The sequence below is a fragment of the Bubalus bubalis genome, chromosome 20, assembly GCF_019923935.1.
Source record: "Bubalus bubalis isolate 160015118507 breed Murrah chromosome 20, NDDB_SH_1, whole genome shotgun sequence".
NCBI lineage: Eukaryota > Metazoa > Chordata > Mammalia > Artiodactyla > Bovidae > Bubalus > Bubalus bubalis.
In genome coordinates this window covers 3,706,196-3,719,385 of record NC_059176.1, presented here as the reverse complement: position 1 = coordinate 3,719,385, position 13,190 = coordinate 3,706,196, and the positions used below count along the sequence as shown (strand labels likewise).

Genomic DNA, 13,190 nt, shown 5'->3' with positions numbered 1-13,190 from the left:
CACCTTATTTGTGTATGTGTCATGTTTTAGCAACTTAAATGCTGTTTCGATTTTAGATTCTATTTCGTGGGTGATGAAGATTTGCTTGAAATCATTGGAAACAGTAAGAATGTAGCTAAGTTACAGAAACACTTCAAGAAAATGTTCGCTGGGGTCTCGAGCATCATCCTCAATGAAGACAACTCCGTCGTCCTGGGCATCTCGTCCCGTGAAGGAGAGGAGGTAGTGAGGTTTACGATCGTAACTCAGAAAACTTCGCTCCTGTCTTTGCACACCTTAGTTCATAGGTTTTCTTTATTTCAGGTTATGTTTAAAACTCCTGTGTCAATCACCGAACATCCCAAAATCAACGAGTGGCTCACACTGGTGGAGAAGGAGATGCGGGTCACGCTGGCCAAACTCCTTGCTGAGTCCGTTACCGAAGTCGAGATCTTTGGTAAAGCAACATCAATTGACCCAAACACCTACATCACCTGGATTGACAAATACCAGGTACTGTCCAGTAGCAGGGCGACGGGCTGGAGCTGGGGACACTGGCTGAGCTTTAAAACCACTCTTTTGGGTCTCCTGTGTGCCGCGCCTCCCAGGCCCAGCTGGTGGTCCTGTCAGCCCAGATCGCCTGGTCTGAGAATGTGGAGACGGCGCTGAGCAGCATGGGCGGGAGCGGCGACGCGGCCCCCCTGCACTCCGTGCTGAGCAACGTGGAGGTCACCCTCAACGTGCTGGCCGACTCGGTCCTCATGGAGCAGCCCCCGCTCCGCAGGCGCAAGCTGGAGCACTTGGTGAGTCCTCCTCCTGGTCAAGCTCCCCTGCCTTCCCCTCGAGCAGCTAAAAGAACTCATGCTCGAGAAATATCCTCATTAGTGTCTGGGAGGAAAGCAAGTCGATGGGCTGTTGACAAGTGCTGGGTGGTCCTTGGCTCTCTCTTTCTGTTGAAGGGCAACCTTGGGGAACAGGAGCCACACGCACGACCTGGTACAAAGGGTGACCTCCCGGTACAAAGGCTGGCGCTCAGCCCTCGGGGTCTCGCCCCGCCTTCCCAGAGCTCCGCCTCCGGAGGCATGTCTGTGAGCCTTGCCGTTTTGCTGCTGGGCTTGTGAGGTTGTGTGCGGCAGGCAGACTGTTAGGTCAGAGGCAGCTCTTCTCCATCATGTTTTATGCGAGTTGCAGGGTTTTTACTTAAAATAAGGTGTTTTTGTCATTCTTTGTTTTTGTTGCAATTCTTTATTCTTTGTAATTCCATCGTGTGACTAGCAGTTCTATTGTTTTTAAAAGTAAATTTATGTTCCAGAATATTTACATCACAGTTGGACCTAGGAGCTCAATTTCAAAGTCTCCTAAGTAATGCGCACTCCCAGAAGAGGCATTTCTGTACTTCAGTTCAGGGAGTGTACATTACAATAAACTCTTAAAGTGAGTCTGTCTTCAGATCACAGAGCTGGTTCACCAGAGAGACGTCACCAGGTCCCTGATCAAGAGCAAGGTCGACAACGCCAAGTCTTTCGAGTGGCTCAGCCAGATGCGGTTCTACTTTGACCCGAAGCAGACCGACGTGTTGCAGCAGCTGTCGATTCAGATGGCGAATGCCAAGTTTAACTATGGCTTCGAATACCTGGGTGTTCAGGACAAGCTGGTCCAGACACCCCTCACCGACCGCTGCTATTTGACAATGACACAGGCCTTGGAAGCCAGGCTCGGGGGGTCCCCATTCGGTGAGTGCCTCCACACACCTGGTCAGATGAAGTCAGGTGGTAAACCTACTTCTCAGAGAGTAAGCAAATGATCTAAATGTATTTCTTAACTACGTGGCTAGCACATTCTTAAACTTTAAATCTTTACATCAGTTACTACGTTTGTAGTAGCCCTTGAACAGCACTGGTTTGAACTGTGAGGATCCACTTAGACACAGAGTTTTTAATAGATAGGCAGTCAGCCTTCTGTGTTCACAGGATTCACATCCTCAGACTGAACCAGCTGTGAATTGAAGCTTCCTTCTGAGGTTGGTTGAATCCAGCATGTGGTACCTGTGGATATGGAGGGCCGACAGTGGGACCCGGTGGAATTTGCTTAGAGAGGGAGGGCGAACTGTACTTCGATTTTTTTTAAAAGAATTGCTTTTTACAGTTCTTAAAGCTGAAGACATGTTCTCACTTGAGTTCTCAATTCCTTTTCTTCAAATAACAGGGCCTGCGGGGACGGGGAAGACCGAGTCAGTCAAGGCCCTCGGCCACCAGCTGGGCCGCTTTGTTTTAGTTTTCAACTGTGACGAGACCTTTGATTTCCAGGTGAGAGGCTCCTAGGGGACTGCCTAGAGCAGGGGGCCGGGTGGGGAGCGCAGCCCGAGCCTCTGGGGGCCGTGAGAGGCTCCTAGGGGACTGCCTAGAGTAGGGGGCCGGGTGGGGAGCGCAGCCCGAGCCACTGGGGGCCGTGAGAGGCTCCTAGGGGACTGCCTAGAGCAGGGGGCCGGGTGGGGAGCGCAGGTCCGCGCGCGCCTCTGAGGGCCGTGAGAGGCTCCTAGGGGACTGCCTAGAGCAGGGGGCTGGGTGGGGAGCACAGGCCCGCGCCTCGGGGGCCGTGAGCCGTGCACACAGCGCTCTTTTTGGGAACGGGGTTACTGGAGGTGTTCGAGGGGCCAGCCAGTGTGTGACGCCAACTTGAGCCTCACCTCTTCAGGTTAACTCTTCAGTGTAACATATCTTTCTGGTGTCTGTGTTTAGGAAAAACAAATAGCGAAGGTTTTTTTTAAACAACAAAAAGCGTTAGCTCTGTCGCTGGAATTTTTTGCACAAGAGGGAAAATAACACATTACATCTGTTCATCTGTGAATGGAGTACTTGCTACATGTAGGGCTGGGCTCCTTGCCTCACGGGTGAAGCTGGTTCCACCTTCACAGCCCTCTCCACCCCACTGCACTCCTCTGGGAGGAAGGTGGTATTATCTGCGTTTCAAAGATGAGCAGACAGGTTTCAGCATGTGATTTGCCCGGGTTGGACCAGTCACCCAAGCCAGGATTGGAACCCTGTACGGCCAGCACGGGGCCGCCTTTCAGCGCCTTGCCTCTTCTCGTTTCAGGCGATGGGCCGCATCTTCGTGGGGCTCTGCCAGGTGGGGGCCTGGGGCTGCTTTGACGAGTTCAACCGCCTGGAGGAGCGGATGCTGTCGGCCGTGTCGCAGCAGGTGCAGTGCATCCAGGAGGCGCTGCGCGAGCACTCCAACCCCAACTCGGAGAAGAGTGAGCTCGTCTTCTTGCTTAGTTACCCGGCTGTGGGTTAGAAATGAGCGAGGGTTTAGTGCAGCCCCCAGGCCCGAGGTTGCAGGCGGGATGGTGCGTCCTGACGGAAGACGTGGGCGGGGCCCAGGATGGCACTGCCCGCCTCGCCCCATAGCAGCCAGCGGGGCGGGCCGTGCTTCCTCTGCAGACGGAGGCCCCGGGCTCCTCCCTGTGCCCCGCAGAGCAGGCCTCCTGGCCGGAGTGTTGGGACCAGACCCTGGTCATGTGTCTGGGGGTCCCTGGGAGCTGGTTCCACACAGAGCCTAGACGCATGAGCTGGAGGAGGTACATACATGCAGGACGGGTAGTTTACCCGTTAGTTTTCCCTGTTAGTCCATAGTAATAGTAGCTCATCTTACCAGACCCGAGTAAAACAAGAGGAGTGTCAGAGAAACGAGTGCCTGTGAACTCCATGCTCGCTTATGGAGGGAAGCTGACCCCTGAGTGTCCAGAGTTGGCGGGGGTGGGGGTTGGTTTTGTGGAATGTTTTTTTGAGTGTGTGGGTTTGGTTTTTTTTTAATGACCTGAGGAAAGGGCCATGTCCATGATCTTAGCCAGTCAGGTTTATCACAACTTGACCGGTTTTTGTGGCTGCAGCTTCTGTCAGGCTGTGTTTCTGTTCTTGCATTGACCTCTTGACACTCAGTAATAATGCGCAGAGAGGGTAGTGGGCTTCCCACTCCGGTGACTTGATCCGTGCCACATCTGAGTGGCTCTTACGTGGGCAGGGAGTGTGGAAATCGGTCTCCCGGGTAGGTGGTGTCATGCTGCTGAGACCCCGCAGAAAGGCCAGGCCACAGCTTGCATGGGGTCCTGGGCCGGCAGGGCGCTGGGTTTGTGGTTTCAGATCTTATGGTGGTTTTCTGGCCATCGAAAGCCTCAATGCCCTCATCTGAATTTCAGCCTCTGCCCCCATTACCTGTGAGCTGCTGAACAAACAAGTGAAGGTGAGCCCAGACATGGCCATCTTCATCACCATGAACCCTGGCTACGCGGGCCGGTCGAACCTCCCAGACAACCTGAAGAAGCTGTTCCGGAGCTTGGCCATGACCAAGCCCGACCGTCAGCTCATCGCCCAGGTCATGCTGTACTCTCAGGGCTTCCGCACGGCCGAGGTCCTCGCCAACAAGATCGTCCCTTTTTTCAAGTGAGTCGCTGAGCACCATTCCTAATCATGTTTCTGGCACGTGTTACCTGCGTCATTTAAACGTGGCCTGTGTAATTACAACATTTCTTTGCACTCTCGTGTCCATTCTCATTTCTTGATGTTTGACGCTGCTTGGGGCTCAGCAGGTGCTGTTCTTAAGGAAGCCCTTTCTTTTTTAGACTGTGTGACGAGCAGCTCTCTTCCCAAAGCCACTATGACTTTGGTCTCCGAGCCTTGAAGAGCGTGCTGGTGAGCGCGGGGAACGTGAAACGGGAGCGGATCCAGAAGATCAAGAGGGAGAAGGAGGAGCGCGGGGAAGCAGTCGATGAAGGAGAGATCGCGGAAAACCTGCCTGAGCAGGAGGTGAGCGGGCGTCCTCCCGCTCGGCCAGGCCAGTGCAGCCTCCCCCGCACCAATCGGGCTCACAGGTCCCGGGACGGACATGCTAAATGGGCAGCAGTGGGGTGGGTGGGGTGGGGCACTGGGTCTCCATGCTTGTTCTCACGGCAGGGGGGTGATGGGTCCCTGTGGGGACAGAGCTGTGAACGTGGAGCCGCCACCCCCGGAGCTCAGCCCGTTTCCCCCTGCAGATCCTGATCCAGAGCGTCTGTGAGACGATGGTGCCAAAGCTGGTGGCCGAAGACATCCCGCTGCTCTTCAGCCTCCTGTCGGACGTGTTTCCCGGCGTCCAGTACCACCGGGGCGAGATGACGGCGCTGCGGGAGGAGCTCAAGAAAGTGTGTCAGGAGATGTACCTGACCTACGGGGACGGAGAGGAGGTCGGCGGGATGTGGGTCGAGAAGGTGAGTGGGGCCGCAGGGCTGGCTGGAGCCTCACTGAGTCCCCAGGGGCCAAGAGTGACAATGGCCGTGCCCACCTGTGAGGAGCCGCGTCTGACGGGGCTGTGTCCACCAGGCATGCCATCTGGTTTGTGAACATTTGTCCTGTCCCCCGACAGGATTATTCTCTTAAGTGCAGTGATAGCAAAACACCTGAGATGTTCGCTCACGTGGTATGGTTTTGCTCTCTGAAAATGCCAGCTAAAGGGGAATGACAGACACTGGAAAAAACATCTGCGATAGCAGGTCTTTCCAGCATCACGATTAACAATGTAAACGTGCCTATCGGTACAGAGTTTACAGTCTCTTCTGCACTGGCTTCTTCCCTTCGTCTCCTTTGTGAGAGTCACTTAGGAAAGTGGGTCGTGTGCACGGGTTGTGCCTGTGACCCTGAGCCTTGCTCCCGGGTTAGATGGTGGAGGATGGCTCTGTCAGCTGCTCGCCGTCCTCCTGGCAGGGGTCTCTCCTGAGGCAGCTTGCTGAGCAGCTCCTGTTCCACCGGCTGCAGCCTCCCTGACTCCTCAGACAGCTCCTCAGTGCAGCTAAACCCTTCTCTACCGGCCGTGGTTGTGGCCGGCTCAAGGACTCTGGTTAGAAACCCCAGGCATCGCCTGGAGGGCTCCCAGCACATGTCTCTGGCCGGGCGCAGTGAGAAGCAGGAAGGAGCCTTGGCGTGCCTTCTCTCCAGCGCTGACGGCGCCACTGGATTTGCCCCCAGGTTCTCCAGCTCTATCAGATCACCCAGATCAACCACGGCCTGATGATGGTGGGGCCCTCGGGCAGTGGGAAGAGCATGGCCTGGCGCGTCCTTCTGAAGGCTCTGGAGAGGCTCGAGGGCGTGGAGGGCGTGGCCCACATCATCGACCCCAAAGCCATCAGCAAAGACCACCTGTACGGAACCCTGGACCCCAACACCCGGGAGTGGACAGACGGGCTCTTCACACACGTTCTGAGAAAGTGAGTGCATGTGGGGTGCGGTCGGGGCCTCCAGAGAACTAGGGCCTGGCACTCTGTCCTTGTGGAAACTGCATTATTCTTACACAGTCTGGGAACACTTGAGAAATGGTTGCAAGCTGAACGTTTCCGTCTGAGTCTCCGCTGTCCTAACCCCTCCACTCCAGGATCATAGACAACGTGAGAGGCGAGCTGCAGAAGCGCCAGTGGATCGTCTTCGATGGCGATGTGGACCCTGAGTGGGTGGAGAACTTGAACTCGGTGCTGGACGACAACAAGCTGCTGACGCTGCCCAATGGGGAGCGCCTCAGCCTCCCGCCGAACGTACGGCCTGCGTGCTCGCGCCCAGCGTGCTCGGCCAGGAGGGTGGCTCTGGTCGTCCTGGGGTAGCCAGGGTGGCAGTAGCTTCGTGGTCCGCGCCTCTCTCTGCTAGGGTTGTTGCATTTCCAGGCCCAGTGAGAGGCATTCCAGAGGGTTCATTCGTAACCTGCTGCTCACTGGTTAGACACACTCTGTAATCAGCCTTTCCTGCAGCCCGGGGAGGTAGGATTGTGGTGGGGATTTCTGGGAAGTGGCGCAGTGAGGGATTTAGACGTGGACCTCAGGGTCATCCCTCGGAAGTGAGCGTCTGATAGGTGGGTAACCGTGCACAGGCCTGGCATGGATGTGTGTTCGTGCTTGGACCCCACGTTTATGGAGTGCCACGGTGTGCCGGGCCCCTTCTACGTGCTGCAAATACAGCCGTAACCAACATAGACAAAACCGCTGCTCTCCCGGGGCTCACAGTCAGAGGTGGAGGACACAGATAGACGGGAGAAATGGGCAAGGGGCTGCAGAGTGAGCAGATGAGTAATGCGGCTGAGGCAGGACGTTGCTCCATCAGGGCTTCAAGGGGACGCTGGCAGCTTCAGTGGAGACCAGAGCCTGAGGAAGCAGCTCCTGGGTGTTGGGGTGGAGGCCTGGTGGTGGGAGGAGCCCCTGGGCGTGCCCACATACGCCAGGAGGGGGGCTGTTGGCCCGCACGCAGGGACGTAGGGACAGGACCCAAGGGAAACAGGCCTGGGGTCACTGAGGACTGGAGCTTGCCTGCCGGGATACGCTGGGAGGCTGTGGGGATACTGAGAAGTGACTGAGTGGTGGGTGTGAGTTAAAGCGCTTGCCAGTGGCATCTGCTGGTGGGCTGAGGGAACGGAGGCTCCAGCAGGACCTCTGAGTGGGTGAGTGGGTACTTTTATCACAACAGAGGGTCCGCGTTAGGGGTTATGTTACTTGAGAAACCAAGATACAGGTCAGGAACACGCACTCAGCAGATGAGTGTCTTGATGTAACTTGTCAGGGTCATCACCCAGTAGATTCTGACTGTTGTCGGAAAGGTGGATCTCCTTGTGAGGCACGTTAGCCCTGAGGTGAAGGCTCTGGAATCAGACTCTCTGGTTTGCCTCTCAGCCTCACCATCTAGTAGCGGTGGACCCGGCGAGGCTGCCAACCCCCTGTGCAAATGGAAAGCCTGCTGGCCGCCCTGGCGGGTTCAAGTGCGAGGGCCCGGCCACAGCCCCTCACTGCGGGCCCCACCGTCCAGGGAGCGATGGTTCTGTCCCATTGGAGCTCCCGGTTCTCCCAACCACAGAGGTTTTTTTCCTGTCCAAGTTCTTAAGGAGAGAGGTTGCCAGGTGTTGTAATGATGCACACTTAGATATTTTTATTTCTGAACTGAGCGCAGACAGATTAGAGTTAAATCACTCTTTCAGTAGGTAGGTAGGTAAACCAACTTTAACTTCCTGATCTCTACCAAGCCCACGTCCCTAAATCTGCTCACCGTTCTCCCTCCAGGTGCGGATAATGTTTGAGGTGCAGGACTTGAAGTACGCCACACTGGCCACCGTGTCACGCTGCGGCATGGTCTGGTTCAGCGAGGATGTGCTGAGCACGGACATGATCTTCAACAACTTCCTGGCCAGGCTGCGCAGCATCCCGCTGGACGAGGGGGAGGACGAAGCCCAGCGCCGGCGCAAGGGCAAGGAAGACGAGGGCGAGGAGGCCGCCTCCCCGATGCTGCAGGTACGGGCCGGGGCTAGTGGCATGTGCCCAGGGGGTCCCCCACCCCCGCGAGTCCGGGCACGTCACAGCAGCCCCGCCCCCGCTGCAGCCTGGGACTTGCGGGAGGTTAGCATGATCAGCGTTGTCTCACGCCAGCTTCTGAGGAAGCCGGTGGCCACGGTTGCAAAAGTGTAGACGTGCATGGAAAATCTGAAGAGTTCTTTCAGATTTCTCCACAAATTGATGAAAAATGGCCTATTTTCAGTTTTGATGGTGAAACCAGTGTTCCCAGGAAGCGTGATTTTTGAGAGCTGCCAGCATGAAGGAGTGGGATTGGTCACTGGAGCCTCGACTCCTCATTTTTCAACCCATAAAACTGTTTTCATCATGACGTGGCCCTCCCCCAGGCCCGGGTTAGAGCAGGTGAAAGTCTCCCGGCCTTGCTAGCTGGCCGCTGAGCACCGTTGACCCGCCCTTGCAGATCCAGAGGGACGCGGCGACGATCATGCAGCCGTACTTCACAAGCAGTGGGCTGGTCACCAAGGCGCTGGAGCACGCCCTCACGCTGGAGCACATCATGGACCTGACGCGCCTGCGCTGCCTGGGTGCGCTCTTCTCCATGCTGCACCAGGCCTGCCGCAACGTGGCGCAGTACAACGCCAACCACCCCGACTTCCCCATGCAGAGTGAGCAGCTGGAGCGCTACATCCAGGTCAGGGCCGGGGGGCTCTGGGCACCGCGGCTGCAGGGCTGACATCGCTGTACATGTCTCTCCTTGAATGTTGAGACTCCACTCGAATCAGGATCTGCCTCCTTCCCCCGCAGCGGTACCTGGTCTACGCCATCCTCTGGTCCTTGTCTGGAGACAGCAGGCTGAAGATGAGGGCAGAGCTGGGCGAGTACATCAGGAGGATCACCACGGTGCCGCTGCCCGCCGCGCCCAACATCCCCATCATCGACTACGAGGCATGTGCCAGAGGGCGGCGTCCTCCCCGCTTCTCGCCCTGCAGCGGCCTCGCCTGCACTTAATCAGCCTTTCCTGTCGTAGAGGGACTTTGTCCCTTTAGTCTCCTGTGGTATAGGGAAGGCGGGTTAACTTGGAGGTCCTGACTTGGGTGAAAGGGAGCGGGTCCTGCAGGCGGGCAGGCCCGGCTGACCCTCACCCACCCATCTGCAGGTGTCCATCAGTGGAGAGTGGTCACCGTGGCAGGCCAAGGTGCCACAGATTGAGGTGGAGACGCACAAGGTGGCCGCCCCGGACGTGGTGGTGCCCACTCTGGACACTGTCCGCCACGAGGCCCTCTTGTATACCTGGCTGGCCGAGCACAAGCCGCTGGTCCTGTGTGGGCCCCCCGGGTCCGGCAAGACCATGACGCTCTTCAGCGCCCTGCGGGCCCTGCCCGACATGGAGGTAAAGGGGCAGGAACGGGCGGCCGACCTCGGGGCCAGGGACGGGATCGGCCTTCCACCGCTCCCCTGGCCTCTGTCCTTCTGCAGGTTGTGGGTCTTAACTTCTCGAGTGCAACCACCCCGGAGCTCCTGCTGAAGACCTTTGACCACTACTGCGAGTACAGACGCACCCCGAACGGGGTCGTTCTGGCCCCCGTGCAGCTCGGAAAGTGGCTGGTATTGTTCTGTGACGAGATCAACCTGCCAGACATGGATAAATACGGGACGCAGAGGGTCATATCCTTCATCAGACAGGTCTGTTCCTGTCCACGAGGCCCTGACTCCCCACCCATGTTACTGCTCACCTCTGCTCCTGACGCATCACCCCCTTTTCCTCAGATGGTGGAGCATGGGGGCTTTTACCGAACCTCCGATCAAACCTGGGTGAAGCTGGAGAGGATCCAGTTTGTGGGGGCTTGTAACCCGCCCACCGACCCTGGGAGAAAGCCCCTCTCTCACAGGTACCACCACTGATAGACTTCCCGGGCTCACGGACACCAGTTCCAGGATTGCTTTAAACAAAGCATAACAGAAACATGGTTTCGATGATAAAAAAAGGTAACCCCACTGCTCATCAGTGGGGTTCCTCTGAGTTTCCCTGCACTGTGCTGGAAACCTCGGAAACACACTCAGGATGAAAGCAGTAGTGAGCTGCCCACACCTGCCTGCAGGGCCCGGGTGAGGCTGAAATAAGCCCGAGTCATCTTCCCACTTCTGCTGGCTTCATATTCAGGTTTCTGCATCTGCTGCTCGGTGTGAGGCAGCCCTGAGCTGTGACGGGAAGCCTGGGGGCGGGGCAGGGGGCGGTCCTCTGGCGCGGGCACGCCGCCGGCGGCTGAGCCGGGCTCTCCCCGCAGGTTCCTGCGCCACGTTCCAGTGGTGTACGTGGATTACCCGGGCCCCGCCTCGCTGACGCAGATCTACGGGACCTTCAACCGGGCCATGCTGCGGCTCATCCCGTCGCTGCGCACGTACGCGGAGCCGCTCACCGCGGCGATGGTGGAGTTCTACACCATGTCCCAGGTGCGCGGCCTTCCTGCCCCTTCCCGGGGCTGAGGGCTCTGGGAAGAGTCTGAGCTCCCTCTGGAGCTCCCGCTCAGCGCGGAGGCTTCCTTCGGAGCTCTCATCAGGTCACTCCAGCCAGTACCGGCTGCTGTCCTGGTCCGGCCCGTGTGTGCGTCTTCATTCCCCGATGAAGCTGAGACTGGATGGTGCACTTTCTAAGCGGGTGTGCATACTTCTGTCTCAGCAGACCCAACCCGGGCACGTGGGTCTGCGCTCACTCTTCCATGGTGTTTGTGGTGACCAGGTGTGGCCACCACACTCGGGCTGGACCAGTTACACTCCCACCACGGCTCCTCATCCAGCCTTGGAAAAAGGCTGATTCAGACCGTCTTTGCTTCTTAGAGGAGCAGCGGTGCTTCTCGTGGTTTTGATTGGCATTCCTCTGTTAGCCTCTGGCAAGGGCACCTGCAGGAGAGCTGCCGGTGTTCCGCTGAGACGTCCTCTGGCTTAGAGTCCTGTGTGAGAATGCACTTGTCATGTTATTACAAATGCTCCAGACTTGGTATGATTGCAGCCTTTTACCTACATGTTTTAAATAGCATGAAATGTAAACTTTTTTCTTTGTTTTTCTTTTTGAGATAATGCTTAGGAAAGCTTTCCTTCAGCTTAGGGAGTACATTTTTTAAAGCATTTTTATAAGAATTTTTCTGTAGTTTTATTTACTTTTATTTTTCTCAATGTAATAAGATATAATTTCAACATAAAGTGAGCACTTTGGATCTAACTCTGTACTAAATTATAGTTCCAACATTATTTATTATTTCATTCTTAAATATCGCAGGGTATAGATTCTTTATTTTTAATATAAATGTGTTAGGCAGCACTTGCCTTTGCTACTGCTTTTCTTGTCTTGGGACTTTACACGGAACTTGGTGTTCTTTTTCTTCTCGCAGGAGCGGTTCACTCAGGACACACAGCCCCACTACATCTACTCACCCCGAGAGATGACCCGCTGGGTGCGGGGGATCTTCGAGGCCCTGAGGCCCCTGGAGACGCTGCCTGTGGAAGGGCTCATCCGCATCTGGGCGCACGAAGCCCTCCGTCTCTTCCAGGACAGGTGAAGCCGAGGGTCCGGGTAGCTCCCTGCTCCCCTACGTTGACCCCCGAGCTAGAGTCTGCACGTGGCCTGCCTGCCCCCCTGGTAGAAGGGAGCCTCGCCTCTGGTGATCGATCACGGCCACCCCCTGTCCGGGATCTCAGTGCTGTGACTGCCCTGCTTGGTTACCTTTGGACCTAGGGCAAGGCATTTTAGTTCACCTCTCTCCCTGTCGGGTGGGCCCCACGCAGGGTCGGAGTACAGAGGTCACAGGTGATTTCTGTGCCTTCTCACTATGGCCTGGGGTGCCGTCCTGTAACCGTGAGCCCTCCCTCATCCTCAGTCTTGGCTCTCATCAGGGGATTTGCAGCTGTGTCTCTGGGGCTTTGGTTTTTCTCTTTTACCTGTTAACCACCTGTATCAAGTGTAAGCTTTGATCGCATTTATCACTTGTAGGCTTTGACTTTTCCTGGTTAAGTGACCAGCACCACAGGGAAGCCTTGCTGACAGCTGCGGTCGGTGTTTCGCGTGCATCGCCGCAGGGTCTGTGGTTTTAACCAGTGTGTCAGTGAAAGGCGGAGTCTTTTTATCTTTAAGGAATCTTAAGAATGACTGACTTTTAAAAATCAGAATCATTTCCTTATATTGTTTATAGCTCTGTACAACCTTTGTTTTATAACAAATTCTTAGTTTCCCTAGGTCCTGCTTTGTCATTCTTATTTATTTTTATTTTCATGTGTTTGAGCACTCCACTGTAATATCTACACTCTGGATCACTTAAGGCATCTTGAGTTCGGATTCTTTGGTTCTTCCATTTGCAGGAAAGGAAGGTTTCTGGTAGAAGACTAACGCCAGGCCTTGGAGTAGCCCACGGCACCCTCAGAGCCAGGTGTTTTCTCAGCGCGGCCTCTGTCTTTTCCCCTGCAGACTCGTCGAGGACGAGGAGAGGCGCTGGACCGACGAGAACATCGATATGGTTGCTCTGAAGCACTTTCCCAACATCGACAAGGAGAAAGCCATGAGCCGGCCCATCCTGTACAGCAATTGGCTGTCAAAGGTGACGCACTTGCACCGTGTCTGCAGTGCTCCTTTTCTTCTGTCCTTTCAGTTAGGATCAACATCTAATCAGAAACGTCTTTGACTTGCACTTACTGTAAAGGAAGGTATGGTTACAGGCGTGATGTTGTTCAGTCGGTCAGTCGTGTCCGACTCTTTGCAGCCCCATGGACTGCAGCACACCAGGCTTCCTTGTCCGTCACCGTCTCCCATAGTTTACCCAAACTCATGCCATCCAACCATCTCATCCTTTGTCGTCCCCTTCTCCTCCTACCTTCAATCTTTACCAGCATCGGGGTCTTTTCCATTGAGTCAGCTCTTTGCATCAGGTGGCCA

The 13,190-nt window shown here is 55.9% G+C and overlaps 1 protein-coding gene across 1 annotated transcript in view; it reads left to right on the top strand.

Moving 5' to 3' along the window:
* DYNC1H1 (dynein cytoplasmic 1 heavy chain 1) overlaps window positions 1–13,190 on the top strand; it is a 61,457-nt gene that overhangs the window by 29,736 nt on the left and 18,531 nt on the right. Inside the window, exons 24-43 of the mRNA XM_025270957.3 lie at window positions 57–222; window positions 304–492; window positions 588–782; window positions 1,430–1,712; window positions 2,185–2,285; window positions 3,073–3,232; window positions 4,175–4,418; window positions 4,598–4,781; window positions 5,009–5,221; window positions 5,976–6,214; window positions 6,379–6,535; window positions 8,042–8,269; window positions 8,730–8,960; window positions 9,074–9,214; window positions 9,426–9,659; window positions 9,746–9,952; window positions 10,037–10,158; window positions 10,555–10,720; window positions 11,656–11,819; window positions 12,726–12,855. Of these exons, the coding sequence (XP_025126742.3) occupies window positions 57–222; window positions 304–492; window positions 588–782; window positions 1,430–1,712; window positions 2,185–2,285; window positions 3,073–3,232; window positions 4,175–4,418; window positions 4,598–4,781; window positions 5,009–5,221; window positions 5,976–6,214; window positions 6,379–6,535; window positions 8,042–8,269; window positions 8,730–8,960; window positions 9,074–9,214; window positions 9,426–9,659; window positions 9,746–9,952; window positions 10,037–10,158; window positions 10,555–10,720; window positions 11,656–11,819; window positions 12,726–12,855 (3,754 nt within the window). The remainder of the gene's footprint in view (window positions 1–56; window positions 223–303; window positions 493–587; window positions 783–1,429; window positions 1,713–2,184; window positions 2,286–3,072; window positions 3,233–4,174; window positions 4,419–4,597; window positions 4,782–5,008; window positions 5,222–5,975; window positions 6,215–6,378; window positions 6,536–8,041; window positions 8,270–8,729; window positions 8,961–9,073; window positions 9,215–9,425; window positions 9,660–9,745; window positions 9,953–10,036; window positions 10,159–10,554; window positions 10,721–11,655; window positions 11,820–12,725; window positions 12,856–13,190) is intronic.